We start from the raw sequence: 16,173 nt of genomic DNA on the forward strand, positions 1-16,173 counted from the left end.
GATTTCTGGATAATCATAGGAGACTTCTTCCCTTTTAGATACATGATCGTGGAAGTAAGATGGGCTGCAGTTTTCAGTCGATCAATTTAATCGATATTTATTGGTAGACAGGTTTCCTGCCCATAAGGTACTCAGAGTTTCGTATTGGTTTCCAGGCATAACTGTTCTGGATTGGGATGGTGTAAGGCAGTGAAGCAGAGAATGGTGATAGTAATGATAATAATAATGATTAGTAATAATAATAATTATGGTATTTTTTAGGCATTTTCTATGTACCAGGGCACTGTACTAAGCACTGGGATAGATACAAAGCAAATCAGTTTGGACACCTTCCCTGTCCCACATGGGGCTCACAGTCTCAATCTCCATTCTACAGATGAGGTAACAGGCACAGAGAAGCGAAGTGACTTGCCCATGGTTATTATCATTATTATTATTACAATTCAGACAGAAGACAGTGATTCAAGACCAGTGCTAGCCAAAAGTTTTTATTTCCCAAGTATTAGCCTTTATGAGTGACTGTAACTCAGTAGAATGGGTATCTGCCACTTCGAGAAGAGAAGCTTTCCTTGGGTTTATTCATTTTGAGCTTTACTTAAGCTTTTATTTCCTCCCCCTCCCCCCAAAAGCAAACCACAAAAATAGAATTTATAGGGTTTTCTAAAGTTAATTCTTGTAAATAATCTGTCTTCTCTTTAGCAACTTTGATTACCAATTGCCTTCCAGAAGTTCAGTCTAATAGAAATTGATTTGGAACCTCGGGAATGATATAAGCCCAAAAACTCTCAGAAGGGAGAGCTTCTTTAATGACTTTTTTCCTTTGCCAAATTGAGAACAGAAAATAGAAAGCTGAAATGAAGGAGTAACTTTCATAGTTGATGTGCAATTGGTTGAAGAGTTCCAATTAGAATTACTAGTTAGGGCGAGTGTTTTTGATTTGTTTTGTGTTTTTTATGGTATTTGTTAAGCACTTACTATGTGCCAAGCACTGTTAATAATAATAATAATGTTGGTATTTGTTAAGCACTTACTATGTGCCGAGCACTGTTCTAAGCGCTGGGGTAGACACAGGGAATCAGGATGTCCCACGTGGGGCTCACAGTCTTAATCCCCATTTTACAGATGAGGTAACTGAGGCACAGAGAAGTTAAGTGACTTGTCACACAGCTGACAAGTGGCAGAGCTGGGATTCGAACTCATGACCTCTGACTCCAAAGCCCGTGCTCTTTCCACTGAGCCACGCTGCTTCTCAACTGTTCTAAGTGCTGGGGTAGTAGCTACAAGCTTATCAGGTTGGACACAGTCTACGTCTCACATGGAGCTCAGAGACTTAGTCGCCATTTCACAGATGATGTAACCGAGGCACAGAGAAGTGAAGTGTTTGCCCAAGGTCACACAGCAGACACGTGGTGGAGCCAGTATTAGAAACCAGGTTCCTCTGATTTCCAGGCCAGTGATCTATCTGTCCACTAGGCAGTTCTGCTTCTCTGAAAATTCAAGGATTTTATCAGGTCATAAAAGTGTTCATCACTATGTAGACATAATACCTTTGTTAGTAACTCGTGTTGTGCTTGACTTCTAGCCACAGCCTGTTAAAAACTGACTAGTCTAGTACATAGTACCTAAAGTATTGCAAATTTATATTTGGTCAAGGATCCAACCGTAGAGAAAACATAATAATATTTAAGTCCTTACTATATGTCAAGCACTGGGGTACATACACTATAAGTAGCTCAGTCACTGTTCCTGCCTTACATGGGGCTTGCAGTCAGAATTACCAAAGAATTAGCAACAAAAGTTTAATTGAAACCTTATGTTAAGATCATAGTCCTGACAATAAAAGGGTAGAGTGGACACAAATTACCACAGAATTAGCGACAAACGTTTAATTGAACCTTATGTTAAGATCGTAGTCCTGACAATGAGAGGGAAGAGTGGACACTCTTCTGAAAGACCTTTGTAGTCTGGTCCTGTGACAAGGTGATATACATAATAATAAATGGATATTCTGTAACAACCTAATCAATCAAACCATTAAACATCTGCTCAGAATTATTAGTCTTCTTTTGAGCCACCCAGTTGGGTAGCCCACTAGATGATATTAAAGGTGACAGTTTAGAATTGACGTGCATTGCTTTGAGTGTTCTGGCATCTATTTATGATGACCCAGCTTATTAATATTTTCTGAGCATCCTTATCTTTCCATCTGCCGCTTTGAGAAGGAAAGGTTTGCTTGGGTTTACATATTTTGAGTTTTACTTAAGTCCTCACTTCCTCCCTCCCACCTGCCCAGAAAGCAAACATCAAAAATAGAGTTTAAATGACACTCTAAAGTTAATTTGTATAAATGGCCCATCTTCTCTTAATCAGTTTTGATTGACAGTTGCATTCCAGAAATTCAGATATATACAAATTGATTTGAAGAGCCCAGGTAATATCCTCAGGCCAAAAACTCCCTGAAGGTAGCTTTTCATTTTTAATTTAGTGAATCATTTTCTAGGATTGAAATTGGAGAGTGATCTATGAACACCCAACTCAAGTCACACCTGGAGAGGGCAGATCAATGCACTTCCTTCTCCACTTTTTTTATCTCTTAAACTTTTAAAATCTTACATTGAATGTCATAAAGATTGAGATGCTGCTTCCAGTGTCTTAGTAACTGTCTGGTATTATTATTTTAATAAAACAGTCAGGTAATATTTGTCATCGGATATGCCGGGCACTCTTCACTAGGGGTTATTCAGGAGAGGGAAGAAGTAGGGATACTTCTTATAAAGTTAGGTATTTGGCAAAAACAAATTAGTTTTAAGATGACAAAAGTAATGAAGTGGAATTTATATTCTCCTGAGTTTTGACCCTTTATGGGCCTGCAGCTTTCAGCTAAACTGTTAGCGTATTGTGTACATTGGGATTTACAATAGCTAAGTTTCATCCTTATGTTGGTTTGTTGTTGCAGACTGTGTTTCATTTAACCCTGGAGCACTCTGTATATTGTATTTTAGTTGGGCTTCCCTAAAACAGAATTGGGGGGTGGGGGTGGGGGTGTGTGTGTGTAAGTAAAAACATATATGTAACTACCTCATGTTTTTGGCATGTGTCACATATTGGAGGCAATTGGTCAGTTGGCTTTGGTCGATAATTCATCTAGATTTAACTGGACTCTTCAGGATGACTCTGGGCAAGTTCCTTCTTGTCTAGCTCTGCTTCTGGTTAAATAGTATGACAGGGCTGTCTAATGGCTGGTCTTTCCAGCTGCCGGCCACCTGTGTTCACAGTACTGAATCTGCTGAAACTCTCCAATAGATTCAGCGGAAGGTGTGGCAGGTCCACCTGGTTCCGGGTCCACAGGTTGGGGAGTTGACGGAGAGAGATGTCGAGTTTTGTTTTGTTGAGGGCCTAGACAGTAGGAATGTCTGGGAATTAGCAATGTCAATCAATCAATAGTATTTCTTGAGGGCTTGCTTTGGTCAGGGCACTGTACTGAGTGCTTTGGAGAGTGCAATACCAAACAAATTAAATGTACCGTCTCTTCCCTAAACAACGATTAAAGTAAAATACGGGTTGGGGAAAGCAATAGAGAATAAAAGTATGTATATAAATGCTATAGGTTGGAAGGGAAGTAGAGGTGAGGAGCAATGTCCCACATGGGGCTCACAGTCTTAATCCCCATTTTACAGATGTGGTAACTGAGGCCCAGAGAAGTGAAGTGACTTGCCCAAGGCCACACAGACAAGTGATGGAGTCAGGATTAGAACCCATGACCTTCTGACTCCCTGGTCCCTGTTCTAGCCACTATGCCATGCTGGAAGATTAATCAGGGAAGTTCTCCCAAAGGATTTCAGAAAGACCTAGAAGATGGAGAGAGCAATGGTCTGTTGGGCGTGAGTTCCAGGAGAAAGGAAGGGGTGAGCAAGAAATTGACATCTAGCGAGACAAAAATGAGGCACATTGAATAGGTTAATAATAATGTTGGTATTTGTTAAGCGCTTACTATGTGCAGAGCACTGTTCTAAGCGCTGGGGTAAACACAGGGGAATCAGGTTGTCCCACGTGGGGCTCACAGTCTTAATCCCCATTTTACAGATGAGGGAACTGAGGCACAGAGAAGTGAAGTGACTTGCCCACAGTCACACAGCTGACAAGTGGCAGAGCTGGGAGAAGAGCGAAGCATGCAAGCTAAGTAGAGTACTGTGGGGCAAAAATGAGGATAAGTAGCGTGGAGAGAGCTGATTGAATGTTTTAAAGCCAGTGGTCAAAAATTTTTGCTTCATCTGAAGAGAAATGTGTTACCATTGGAGATTTTTGAAAAGTGGAGAGACCAGTGCAGGTGACATTTTAGACAAATGATCCAGATAGCTGTGTGTGGACCTGAATGAAAGAGCCTGGACGCAGTGAAGTCTCTGAGGCAGTTTATATAGTAGTAAAGTCGGGTTAGGACAAGTGCCTGGACCAATGTAGTGGCAGTTTGGATGGAGAGGAGGACAGGGAAGATTCTGGAGATGATGTGAAGAGTGAGTCTTCAGTATTTTGTGACAGACACTACCATTTTTACCAGAATATAAGAGGTTGAAAGAGATAAAGCAGTCAATGATAATGCCAAGGTTGTAGACTTGGCCTATAGGGAAGATAGTCGATTAATTAAATATATTAATATAAAAGATATTATTTTATAGTAAAATAATCAAGTCAGGGTATATATGATGAGACGTTCATTCATTCATTCAGTAATATTTATTGAGCGCTTACTGTATGTAAAGAGCTGCTCTAAGTGCTAGGAAAAAGTAGCTGCGTGATTAATGTTGGTATATTTGACTTAGTGTCTTCGTTAAAATTTGTGGTTTCCCTCTACCATTTTTACTGGTGTTCCATAATAAAAATTGGTTAGAAACAATAGCACGTAATTCACTGAATTGTGTAATGAATAAAGTTCATTGGTGTGCTTGCTTGAGTCCTGTGGAGTGGATAACAAAACTCACCTCTCCAGGATAAATCTCAAATGTCAATTAGAAAAATATATTATACTAACATTTCAAACAGCGGTGAATCTGCTATGCCAAATTTGCCCGACTAGCTATATTTGACAGGATAATTGAACTTTGAACTGAGTTGAAGTGGCACCTCAATTTAGGCTAACTCCATTTGCTGTTCTACTTTGATGCTGACACCAAAAATGTCCCAGAGGGTTTGAGTGTTATGAAATTAGGATAATGATTCAGGGTAAAACTCTGGAAAACATTTCTTTTTGTGCTTCTCTGCTTATCTCTTGGACTGAAAATAGTCTAGTTCTGCAGAAGGCACTTTAAAAAAAAAAAAACCTTTTCACCTAAATTTTAAACATTATAGTTTGAAATAAATGATGGATTATGTAAAAAAGTGTAAAAAGCTTGTGCAAGCTTTTCAGTTTGTTTTTCCAATCTAAAACCCCCCAAATGAGTCATGTTTAGAAAGCTTTTAGCAAATTGTCACGCCATGCTGTTTAAAAGGAAATGAAAGGCTAACCCCCTGCAAAGGAACTTTCATGATTTTCATAAAATAGCCAAGAAGAATGTTGGGTGTGTGCCTATATGTGTTTGTGTGTGTGTGTGTGTGTGTGTATTAAACATATATGTTTTATACATATATTTGCATATTCATATATATGAACTTTTTTAGGAACAGATTATTGTATTTTGTTATTAGAGAATCTTTTTTAAAAATTTTATTGCTCACTCCTATGGAACAAGAAATTTTAAGAAATGAACAATGTGTTTTTTCTTGATTTGGCTCATTTTTGTTGTGAGGTGTGCTTAACTACAAAGAGGAGGCACTTTGTACTTTCCCCACTGCTCCCATTTCTTTGCGAGTATATTGGTGGGGAAAGCCAGTTCATTAAAACAGGAGGAGAGGTCCTGAATCCGGGTTTGGATTTTTATAACAGGATCCATAGAGGCAAAAATTGGGTGGGGAAGGAGTACAGGTAATAAGCAGAGTCCACCCACCTTAAGAGAGGCCAAGATTTTCTCTTGTCTTTAATTCATTTACTGTGTTTCTCATTTTTCTAAAGTAACAACCCCTTCAGTAGTTTATCAAACTTCCTTAGCTGGGTGCACTTGTTGGTCATGGCATTTCGTAACTAGAGACCCAATTTTAGTGACTTATTCCTTTTTTCTTTAACTAAAAAGCAAATGATAAATATTTATTTTTTTTACATTTCATCTTCAACAACGTCAGATCACTTTTTCCAGCTTTAGCCAAGATAAGGCAAAAGAGCTTTGCTTTTTATTCACAACTGAGGTCCATTTTTACTTTCTGTTTGCTATCTGCTTATGAGTAACAGGTATTCAGATGGAGACAGTGGAAAAAAATGATCGAATAATAAGAGGAAGAAAAATGCCCACCAACAGTTTTGCAGTTTGGAATGTTTATGTGGGCAAGACACATTTTCAGCACATTCAGAGAGCATTATTGATGTAAAGCTATATAATCCACTTTGAGGCCTGCCCACTGGCCTCTGGGCAGTACCGAAGCAAGAGTGTGTTGGCTGAAACTCACCTTATATGACTTTCCTAATGTTTTCCCACTTTATCCTTTCCCATAGGAGAACGTCCCTTCCACTGTAACCAATGTGGAGCTTCTTTCACACAGAAGGGAAACCTATTGAGGCACATAAAGTTGCACTCTGGGGAGAAGCCGTTCAAATGTCCTTTCTGCAGCTATGCTTGTCGGAGAAGAGACGCCCTCACAGGACACCTCAGGACACACTCTGGTGAGTCTCTCTCAGTTACTTCTTTTCCTCACTTTTTCCTCTGAAAGATGCCAAACAAAAGAGGGAGATGTTAATTAAACTCCGGATTCTCCGCAAGACACTTTCATTTCACAGTCCCCACCACCAGACCAGGAATCTCCGCCTTTATCATCATCATAAAGTGCTGGACTGAGTTGTTGATTCGGGATCGACAGTTTGTTATGGTGCTGTACTGTTCTGAGAAGAAAACAAAGTATAATTGTTTTTTTTTTTATAAACCAACAGAGGCTTGCATTTCCAAGAGTCTGAACAAATCCAATTTGACTTGTAACAATTTGGAAATGGAAAATTGGTACAAAATATGATCTTACAATGTTCTCATCTCCACTTCCTGTCAACTGCTACATATTAAGATTTAAATTTAAATTGAAGATATACCTTTTTCTCATGAGTCTGAGTTCTAGGATGATCACATTTAGGCAACATTTATACATTTCTTTTTACATTTTTTTCTGTCCTGTCCCGAAATGGCTGATATCTTAGAAACTAGTGTATTCCCTTTTGACATTATATCAAAAATTGCTGCTAAAGTATAATTAACATGCTAGCGATATGGAGATGAGGATATATAGCACTAGGGCTTAATGAGCACTATTTTTCAGATGGTAAATGAAGTATTAGTACTTTCCAACCTAAGTAATGTTTTAAATGATTGTGGCTCTTTTCTTCTCATATCATTTTTAATGAGATTTTCCTTTAACTTTCTGGGTATTTATTCTCTTCTGTCAAAGTGCTTTACAAATATTCATTAAAATTAATACTTACTGAGCTTCTTAGATTTGTGCTTATAAACACTGTAATGTCCAATCTACCTTGTTAGTCACTCTCTGATGGTACTATCCCCCCTGGCTTCAATCATGCTCATGCCTCACCGGTTAAAAAAAGAAAAAAAACATTTATCTGCATCTCCATCATTTGTTCCATCATCCTGCTCCTCTTTTTTTTCCCCCCTATCTAGACTGTAAATTCATTGTGGGCAGGAAACATATCTTCCAACTTTGTTGTAATGGAGTCTCCAAACTCTTAGGACAGTGTTCTGCACACAGTAAGAGCTTAATAAATACTATTAATTAATCTGAACTTCTCAAAACTCCTACCTCCACTAATCTCCACTTCCCTTTCTTGACCCACTACAATCTGATTTCCATCCTCTTGACACCATTTAAATCTCACTCTCCAAGATCACCAATGACCTCTTCCTCTTGGAGGTTTGGCTCTACCCAACCCCACATTCTCTTGCTGGCCTGGAGGGGAACCCACTCCCCTTCATATCATATATAACAAACCACCACTTTCCCCACTTTCAAAGCATTATTAAAGTCAAATCTCCTCCAAGAGGGCTACCCCAACTAAGGCTGCGTTCTCTCTCTCCTTTCTGTATAGCCTGTGCACTTGAATCTGTACCTTTTAGACATTTGATATAATAATAATAATAATGATGATGATATTTGTTAAGCACTTACTATGTGCCGAGCACTCTTCTAAGTGCTGAGCACTGTCCACACACCCTCCGCCCCACAGCACATATGTACATATCCATAATTTATTTTTGAAAATTAATGTCCATCTCGCCATTAGACTGTAAGCTCCTTGTGGGCAGGTAACCTGTCTACTTACTCTGTTGGATTGTACTCTTCCAAGCGCATAGTACAGTGCTCTGCACACATTCTGTGCAATAATTATAATTGATTGTGCTTTGAAACTTTAACATTTTGGGTACCCTTGACCATGTGGCCTACTCCTTTCTGGAAACCAGTCAGTCAATGAGATTATAATCTCATAGTGGGGATGGAATGTGTCTATTGTTATATAGTGCAGTATCCCAAGTGCTTAGTACAGTGCCATGCACACAGTAAGTACTCAATAAATACCATTAATTTATTGAGTGGAAATGCTCTGTAACCTCAGTTTTACTGACCCATTGCCCTCGTAGCTCTCCTCTTACCTCTCTGGCTGTCCATTTTCAATTCCTTTCACTTGTTCCTCTCCTCCTGCCTCTCCCTCCTTTCCCCCTCACCTCCTAATTGTGGGTGTGTCTCAAAACACTTTTCTGGGCCCCTTACACTTCTCACCTTACAGTCAGTCCTATTGAGAGCTTCATGGATTTAGCTATGAATTCTGTGCAGTGACTTCTAAATTCATTTCATTAGCCCCAGTCTCGCACCACCTCTGCATTCTTGTCTCCAGGACCACTCCAGGCATCTTAATTTCAGCATATCTAAAGTTGAACTAATTTTCTTTCCCAAATCCACTCTTCCACCCAACTTTCCCATCCTAATTGACAACAACCAATTAGGTTGTATCTACCTCAGGAGTCAGTACAGTGCGTGGCACATAGTAAGCGCTTAACAAATATCATTAAAAACAAATATCACTGAAAGGAAGAAAAGCAGAGCTTTACTGAAGTTCCATTTTCTGGTTGGTTTCCCCCAGATAATTTTTCTTTACTTCAGGTTATATCCTCCCATTTCCTGCCTTAGCACTTGTATGCCATCTCCTCACTTGTACATTCACAACCATCAGTAGCCTCTATGAACACATCAACACTCGCCTACTGAAGCACTTACACATTCACATCTCCACTTTTCCATTCTCTTCTTCCTTCTATCTGTAGTGTATTTTGTGCCTCTCTACCCTACTAAATTGTAAGGTCCTTCAGAGCAGGGATTGCATCTTCAAACTATATTATGTTGCCCCAGGCACTTAGTATAGCGGTCTGCATACATTAATCACTCAGTAAATATGATGTTAGTCATCAATCAAATAGTCAACCAAATTCCCACTTTCCCAAACTTATATAGGCACCTGTCAAATATACAACTATCTTGTCACCCCTTTATGGGACACTTTCTCTCTCTCTATTTTCTTTTAGCCAGCATTTCAAATATATATATGAATATCTTTAGTCATATTTTAACTATGCATAAAAGATCAAATCCTTATTTTTTATTTGATTTGTGTTTCTTTGAAGTCTAGTGACCCACCTGAAATTAATCATATGTTTCACTACTAGAGTGAAGGGTGAGCCCTTGCTCTATCTTTTCCTGGATTTCTTTTCCTTTTCCCAGCCAATCATTCAATTGTATTTATTGAGCACTTACTCGGTGCAGAGCACCATACTAAGCACTTGGGAGAGTACAATTCAGCAGAACTAGTAGACATGCTCCCTGTCCATAATGAGCTTACAGTGTCATCCTGCTCCTGGACAGTCCAGATACAGCACTCAGGCGTTATCTATTCCACATGCTGTCTTTATTATTGTCTGCCCTATACCTAGCAGTAATAATAATAATGGAATTTATTAAGTGGTTATCATGTGCTGTGTGCTAAGCACTGAGGTAGATGAACAATCACTAGATCAGACAGGCTGTGTCCCACTTGGGGCTCACAGTCTAGGAGGGAGGACAAGTATTTTATCCCCATTGTACAGTTGAGAAAACTGAGGTACAGAGAGGTGACTTTCCGAAGATCACCTGGGAGGAAAGGTGTGGGGCCTCATAATCAGGTTCCCTGAAGGTCCTGAGTGCAAGGGAAATTCCACTGGAGTTGGCTGCTGTGCATCTGGTGTGGTACCCCGACCCACAGATGGTAACACGGACCATTTGAGTCTCCTATCTCCATTAAGAGAAGGTAGAAGAGGCCAAGGCCCTCTGAAGGGAGAATTTTCACAGCTTCCCTGCCCTTTCCCACCAGAGGGGTATATAGACCCAGTTGTTCATTCAGTCATATTTATTGAGTGCTTACTGTATGCAAAGCATTGTACTAAACGCTTGGGAGAATACAATATAACAAAAACCAGACACATTCCCTGCCCATAATAACCTCATGTGTGAGGCCCTAGTCCCTCTGAGGGGATCTGCACTAGGTTGCCCAAAATAATTTTTTATTTTCTCTAATAAGCAGGAGATAGGGTTGCTTGAAACCATTATGCAAAAGTACACAATTCACGGTACCTCCAGACAAATGAAAAATATCTGAAAAGTAAAGCCTACCTTATAGAAATTGGCCTTTTAAATGGTATTTGTTAAGTGCTTACTATTTGTCAAGCACTGTTCTAAGCGCTAGGTTAGGTAAAAGGTAATCAGATTGGACACAGTCCCTGTCCCATTTTGGGCTCCTCATCAAACCTGGAGGGAGAACAGAATTGAGTCCCTATTTTACAGATGACAAAATTGAGATACAGAGAAGTTAAATGACTTGCCCAAGGTCATGCAGGAGGGTGGTGGCAGAGCAGAGATCAGAATTCAGGTCTTCTGACTCCCAGGCACGTGTTCTTTCTACTAGACCAAGCTGCTTCTCATTAAATTCATTCAGTAGTATTTACTGAGCACTTACTAAGCGCTTGGAATGTACAGTTCAGCAACAGATAGAGACAATCCCTGCCCAATAATGGGCTCACAGTTTAAACAGGGATATATAATAAATAAATTAAATATATCCCTTACATTCAGTTACCCAGTCATCAGTCTCTTAAATCAGATATTTCCTAGCAATGTACTCATTTTCCTACCTGCTTTCTGAGAAAGCACCTCTAAACTTTCTATCCTGTTTCCTGTTCTGGTTATTGCTTTTGAATATTGTTCCTGCAGTAGAAGTTTATCTTTTAGAAGATGCAACTTTGACATCTGAAACAGCCCTTCCTGATTTTGTTGGGCCCGTTTCCTAAGTAGTCTTTTTTCTTGGAGACCATTTCCTCTAACTTTGCATTTAGTGCTCCAAATCAGGCAGATCCCGCACTTATGACCTTTAAAGAGGAATGGAGGTCAGAGGCCCCTTAATCAGAGAAAGCCTGAAAGCAGAACAGCTAGTGAATCCATCTCGTGGTCAGAAAACGAACCTTTGAATGTTACACATACCTTGATGTTCTCCCCCAAAAGAATTCCTCCAAAAAGTGTGCCTTATTCTTGCATAAATATGATGTACCTTAGTGTATTGTGGCTTCTTCCTTTTGATTTTTGCACTTAGTGTTTGGTAGCTGTTACCCTTCATAAGAATCACTTTTCCTGGCCATAAGCAGCTTCTTTCTTTATGCCAATTTTAGATTAAGTCCCTTATAACAGTATCAGTTCTTAATATCCAAGCAAATCGTTACAGTGCCCTGCACGTGACAGTGCTCAGTAAATACTATTGATTGATAATCATTGTCAGAAGTAGGTATAGGAGGTGGGCGCTTGCAGAGCAATTGTTTAAATGGCATTCATGCTAACAAGTCCTCCTTGCCAACCATTTTGATGTCAGGATGGTTATGGTGGTTAGTCAAAGGACAGACATGAGGTCCGAAGACTAAGCAGTAACAGTTACATTTTGCTTGCTCTTGTTTACTTTTGCATTGTTAATTTTAGCCTGCTACCTTGTGGCTGTTGAAAAACTAATGAATGTCTGTCCTCTCCCATTCAGATTGTAAGGCCTGAGGTGTCTCTTACTGAACTACCATGCATTCTTGCCCATGCTTTGCATGTTGCAAAGGCTGTTGCTACTAATTGATTATTTCTGGCAGTGAGGGGAGAGGGAATCTTACTCCTGATTTTCAGCATACAAATTTCCCTAAGCATTTCCGTACATTTTTTAAGGAATTTTTTAAGCGCTTACTATGTGCCAGGCACTGTACTAAGAACCGGGGTAGATAGATGCTAATGGGATTGGACACAGCATGTGTCCTACATGGGGTTCACAGTCTTAATCCCCATTTTAAAGGTGAGGTAACTGAGGCAAAGAGTTTAAGTGACTTGCCCAAGATCCAGGATTAGAACCTAGGTCCTTTTGACGCCCTGGCCTATGCTCTGTCCACCAGGCCATGCTACTTCTCTTGGATATTCCAGGGTGTTGATGATGTTCATATATAGCTGCAGAAGTAGTAAAGGAAAGGGAAAGAGAAAAAGGGGTGTCATTGATCCAGCCAAGAGCAGTCCATCCAATAGCTGGATGGCGGGATAGGCGAGAACGGGGGATGGTGAGGAGGTGGGCGACAGAGGAGCAGAGCCTACGGGGTGGGCAGTAGAAAGAGAGAAGGGAGGAAAGGTAGGAGGGGGCAAGGTGATGGAGAGCCTTGAAGCCTAGAGTGAGAAGTTTGTGTTTCGTAGTCACTCATCCTTTCCTGCCTGGATTTACTGTATCAGCCTCCTTGCTGACCTCCCATCCTTCTGCCTCTCCCCATTGCAGTCCATACTTCATTTTTCTGCTCAGATCATTTTTCTACAAAAACGTTCAGGACAAGTCACCCCACTTCTCAGAAAACTCCAGTTGTTGCCCATCTACCTCCACATCAAACAAAAACTCCTCACCATTGGCTTTAAAGCAGATCACCACCTTGCCCTCTCCTACCTCACATTGCTTCTCACCTACTGCAACCCAGACCACGCACTTCATTCTTCTAGTGCTAACCTCGCTGTACCTCTATCTCCTCTATCTCGCCACTGACCCCTAGCCTTTGTCCTGCCTCTGGTTTGGAATGCCCTCCCGTACTCAAATCTGACAGACTATTACTCTCCCCCACTTCACAGCTTTTTGAAGACATATCACCTCTAAGAGGCCTTCCGAGACTAAGCCCCACTTTTCCTCATCTCCCACTCACTGCTGCATTGCCCTGACTTGCTCCCTTTGCTCTTCCCCCCTCCCAGCCCCACTGCACTTATGTACATATCTGTCATTTTTTTTTTATATTAATGTCTGTGTCCCTCCCTCTAGACTGAAAGCTCATTGTTGGCAGGGAATGTGTCTGTTTATTGTTGCATTATACTCTCCCAAGTGCTTAGTACAGTGCTCTGCACACAATAAGCACTCAATAAATACGATTCAGCCTCATAAACAGTGACATTCCCTACATACAACGAGCTCACAGTTTAGAGGGAGGTAGACAGACATCAATACACCTAAAATTACAGATATATACGTAAACGCTGTGGGGCTGGGAGCTGGGGGAAGAGCAAAAGGAGCAAGTGAGGGTGACACAGAAGAGAGTGGGAGATGAGGAAAAGGGGCTTAGTCTGGGAAGGCCTCTCGAAAGGGATGTGTATTCAATAAGGGCACTTGACTGCTGTGTAACCTTGGACAAATCCCTTCACTTTTCTGTGCCTCAGTTGCTTCATGTGTAAAATGGGAATGAAGACTGTGAGTCACATGTGGGTCAGAGACTATGTCCAGCCTGATTAACTTGAATCTACCCTTGTCCTTAGTACAGTACCTGGCACATAGTGAGCACTTAACAAATACCTTAAAAAAAAATATCCCTCCCTCTGGCTTGCTGCCGGGGACAATTTGCTATAGAGGTGCGGAAACGCAGCCCCTGACTGCACTCGTGCCTTTCTGCCTGGTATGCTGGAGTCTTGGGGGAACCTCCTCCCCTGCCAGCCCGACTCAGAGGACCCTGGCACTGCTTCAGAAGGCTGGGAAGCAGATAGAGCCCATAGACTTGCAGGGAAAGATTCAGGATAGGAGGATCACCTATCCACGTGTGCTCACCTCCCCTTCTCCTGTCCCCCAAACCCTTGACTGTTAGGTGGTTGAACCTTGCCGATAGCTGGGGTGTACATTTGAGAGGGTGTCAATTCCTGCTGGGCTGGGAGAGAGGCAAGTGAGAGTCAGTTTGTGGAGAGGAGCAGCTCATTTCCTGGCATTAATCAGTAAAGGGAGGGAGATCACTGCAGTGGCCTCACCCTCAACATATATGGGACATCACAAGGGGGCCCCCAAAAATCCATTAGCCCCAGGCCCCCAGGCTAGTTATTTGGTCCTGTCTGATGTTCTTTATCTTGGACTATAATTTTTGGTGACAACAGTAAGTGAGACTAAATGGTTTATGAGGCTGAATCTCAGCTGTCATAACTCAGGCTCCAACTTGGATCACTCCTGTTTCCTTTACAACTAAAGGGCATTGGGTATACAATTGCTCAAGTCTCCCTTTGTGAACCAGAGGGCCTTGCCACCATCCATGGGTTTCGGGACTCTGCCACCATCTGCACATTCCAACCACAAATTAAACACTGGATCCCCTGGAGAATATGGATTTCTAAAAGCTTGGTTTATACAAGGTGATCTCTGAGTCAGGGCTTCCTGGGTTTTCATTTTAATCGCTGGATTATACGCCTTTCCTCACTGAAAGCTCTATTACTCCCCTTTACGTTTTGTGCATTTCATTCATTAACCTCGGCTCTCTAGGCAAAACACGTTGTACTTCAACCCTGCCTTCTTGTTAATAAAAATCAAATTCTGAAGTAACCCAGGCAGGTCTACAACTGCACAGGTCTTCTCTACCTGTGTTTCTGGGATCACCCTTCCTTCACTACTAAGCTGAAAATATTACTTTACCATAGGTCAGGTGCATTTTACAGTCATGTGAGGCTATGTATGAAACCAATTAAAATAGTGATCCTATCTACAGCAGTGCCTTGAACACAGGGATCTACTTTATCATGACAAACACCAGCATTCTTTTGTTCATCTTCATTATTTTTTCCTAAAGGGCTATAGTTATTTAACAGCCCTCTAACTTCACTTCTGTTTTTGTCACTTTTCACAACTATAGGCAGGATCTAAGAATAAAAACAGAGTCCCAAGTCATTAATAAATCCCTCCTTGTGTCTCCTTTATTTTGGGAAGCTGAGCACATTTGATGATTCCTTCAGTGTTGCAGAAGTTTTGAACTGATTGGCAGTTACAAACCCCAAAGTGTATGTTTTTCAGAGATAAGATGAGAGATAGACCCCTAGGAAGCCAGATCAGTACTTTTAGTTGTTTTCAGATGAGGATTATTTTCAGCCATCAGTTTTAATGAAAGTAAGCTCTGCATTACATTTTTAAAAACAAGAGTGAAACTGCCCAAGCAGGACCTCAAATTTCAGGAAACATCACTTAACTTGGTCGGGAATTAGTCCATCAGAAAATCTATCATCAGTATCAGCCCACTCTGAAGTGGTAAGGAGTGTGCACCAATGTCTCTGGACAAATCTTAAACTATTTACTTTATAGGGGGTTCTCAAAAAAACCACAGTTCCATGACCTGTTCTAGGAGTTACCCATTTCAGGTTATGGTCGACTTCACTATTGCAAAGTTCTTCCTTCTGCCCAATCCGTAACACCCTCATGTTTGATCTTGTTCTGCCTTAAGTGGATAAGAAAAAAAGGAAGGCAAGAGCCACCTTTTCTTATGGTGTTTGTTAAATCCTTACTATTTGCCAGGCACTTTACTAAGTGCTGGGGGGTAGATACAGGTTAATCAGGTTGAACACAGTCCGTGTCCCATGTGGAGCTCACAGCCTTAATCCCCATTGTATAGATGCAGTAACTGAGGCACAGAGAAGTTAAGTGACTTGCCCAAAGTCACACAGCATAGGAATTTTTTCCAATTCTGTAATCCTCTTTGGTGGGTTTGTAACCTCCTCAAGGGCAGGAAT

General features: G+C 40.9%; 1 protein-coding gene across 4 annotated transcripts in view; it reads left to right on the top strand.

Moving 5' to 3' along the window:
• Window positions 1-16,173, top strand: part of IKZF2 (IKAROS family zinc finger 2) — a 217,892-nt gene that overhangs the window by 141,293 nt on the left and 60,426 nt on the right. For all 4 annotated transcript variants that reach the window (XM_029069849.2, XM_029069850.2, XM_029069852.2 and 1 more), the window contains one exon: window positions 6,578-6,745. In XM_029069849.2, the coding sequence (XP_028925682.1) occupies window positions 6,578-6,745 (168 nt within the window). The remainder of the gene's footprint in view (window positions 1-6,577; window positions 6,746-16,173) is intronic.

Source organism: Ornithorhynchus anatinus, chromosome 7, assembly GCF_004115215.2.
Source record: "Ornithorhynchus anatinus isolate Pmale09 chromosome 7, mOrnAna1.pri.v4, whole genome shotgun sequence".
In the NCBI taxonomy this organism is placed as follows: domain Eukaryota; kingdom Metazoa; phylum Chordata; class Mammalia; order Monotremata; family Ornithorhynchidae; genus Ornithorhynchus; species Ornithorhynchus anatinus.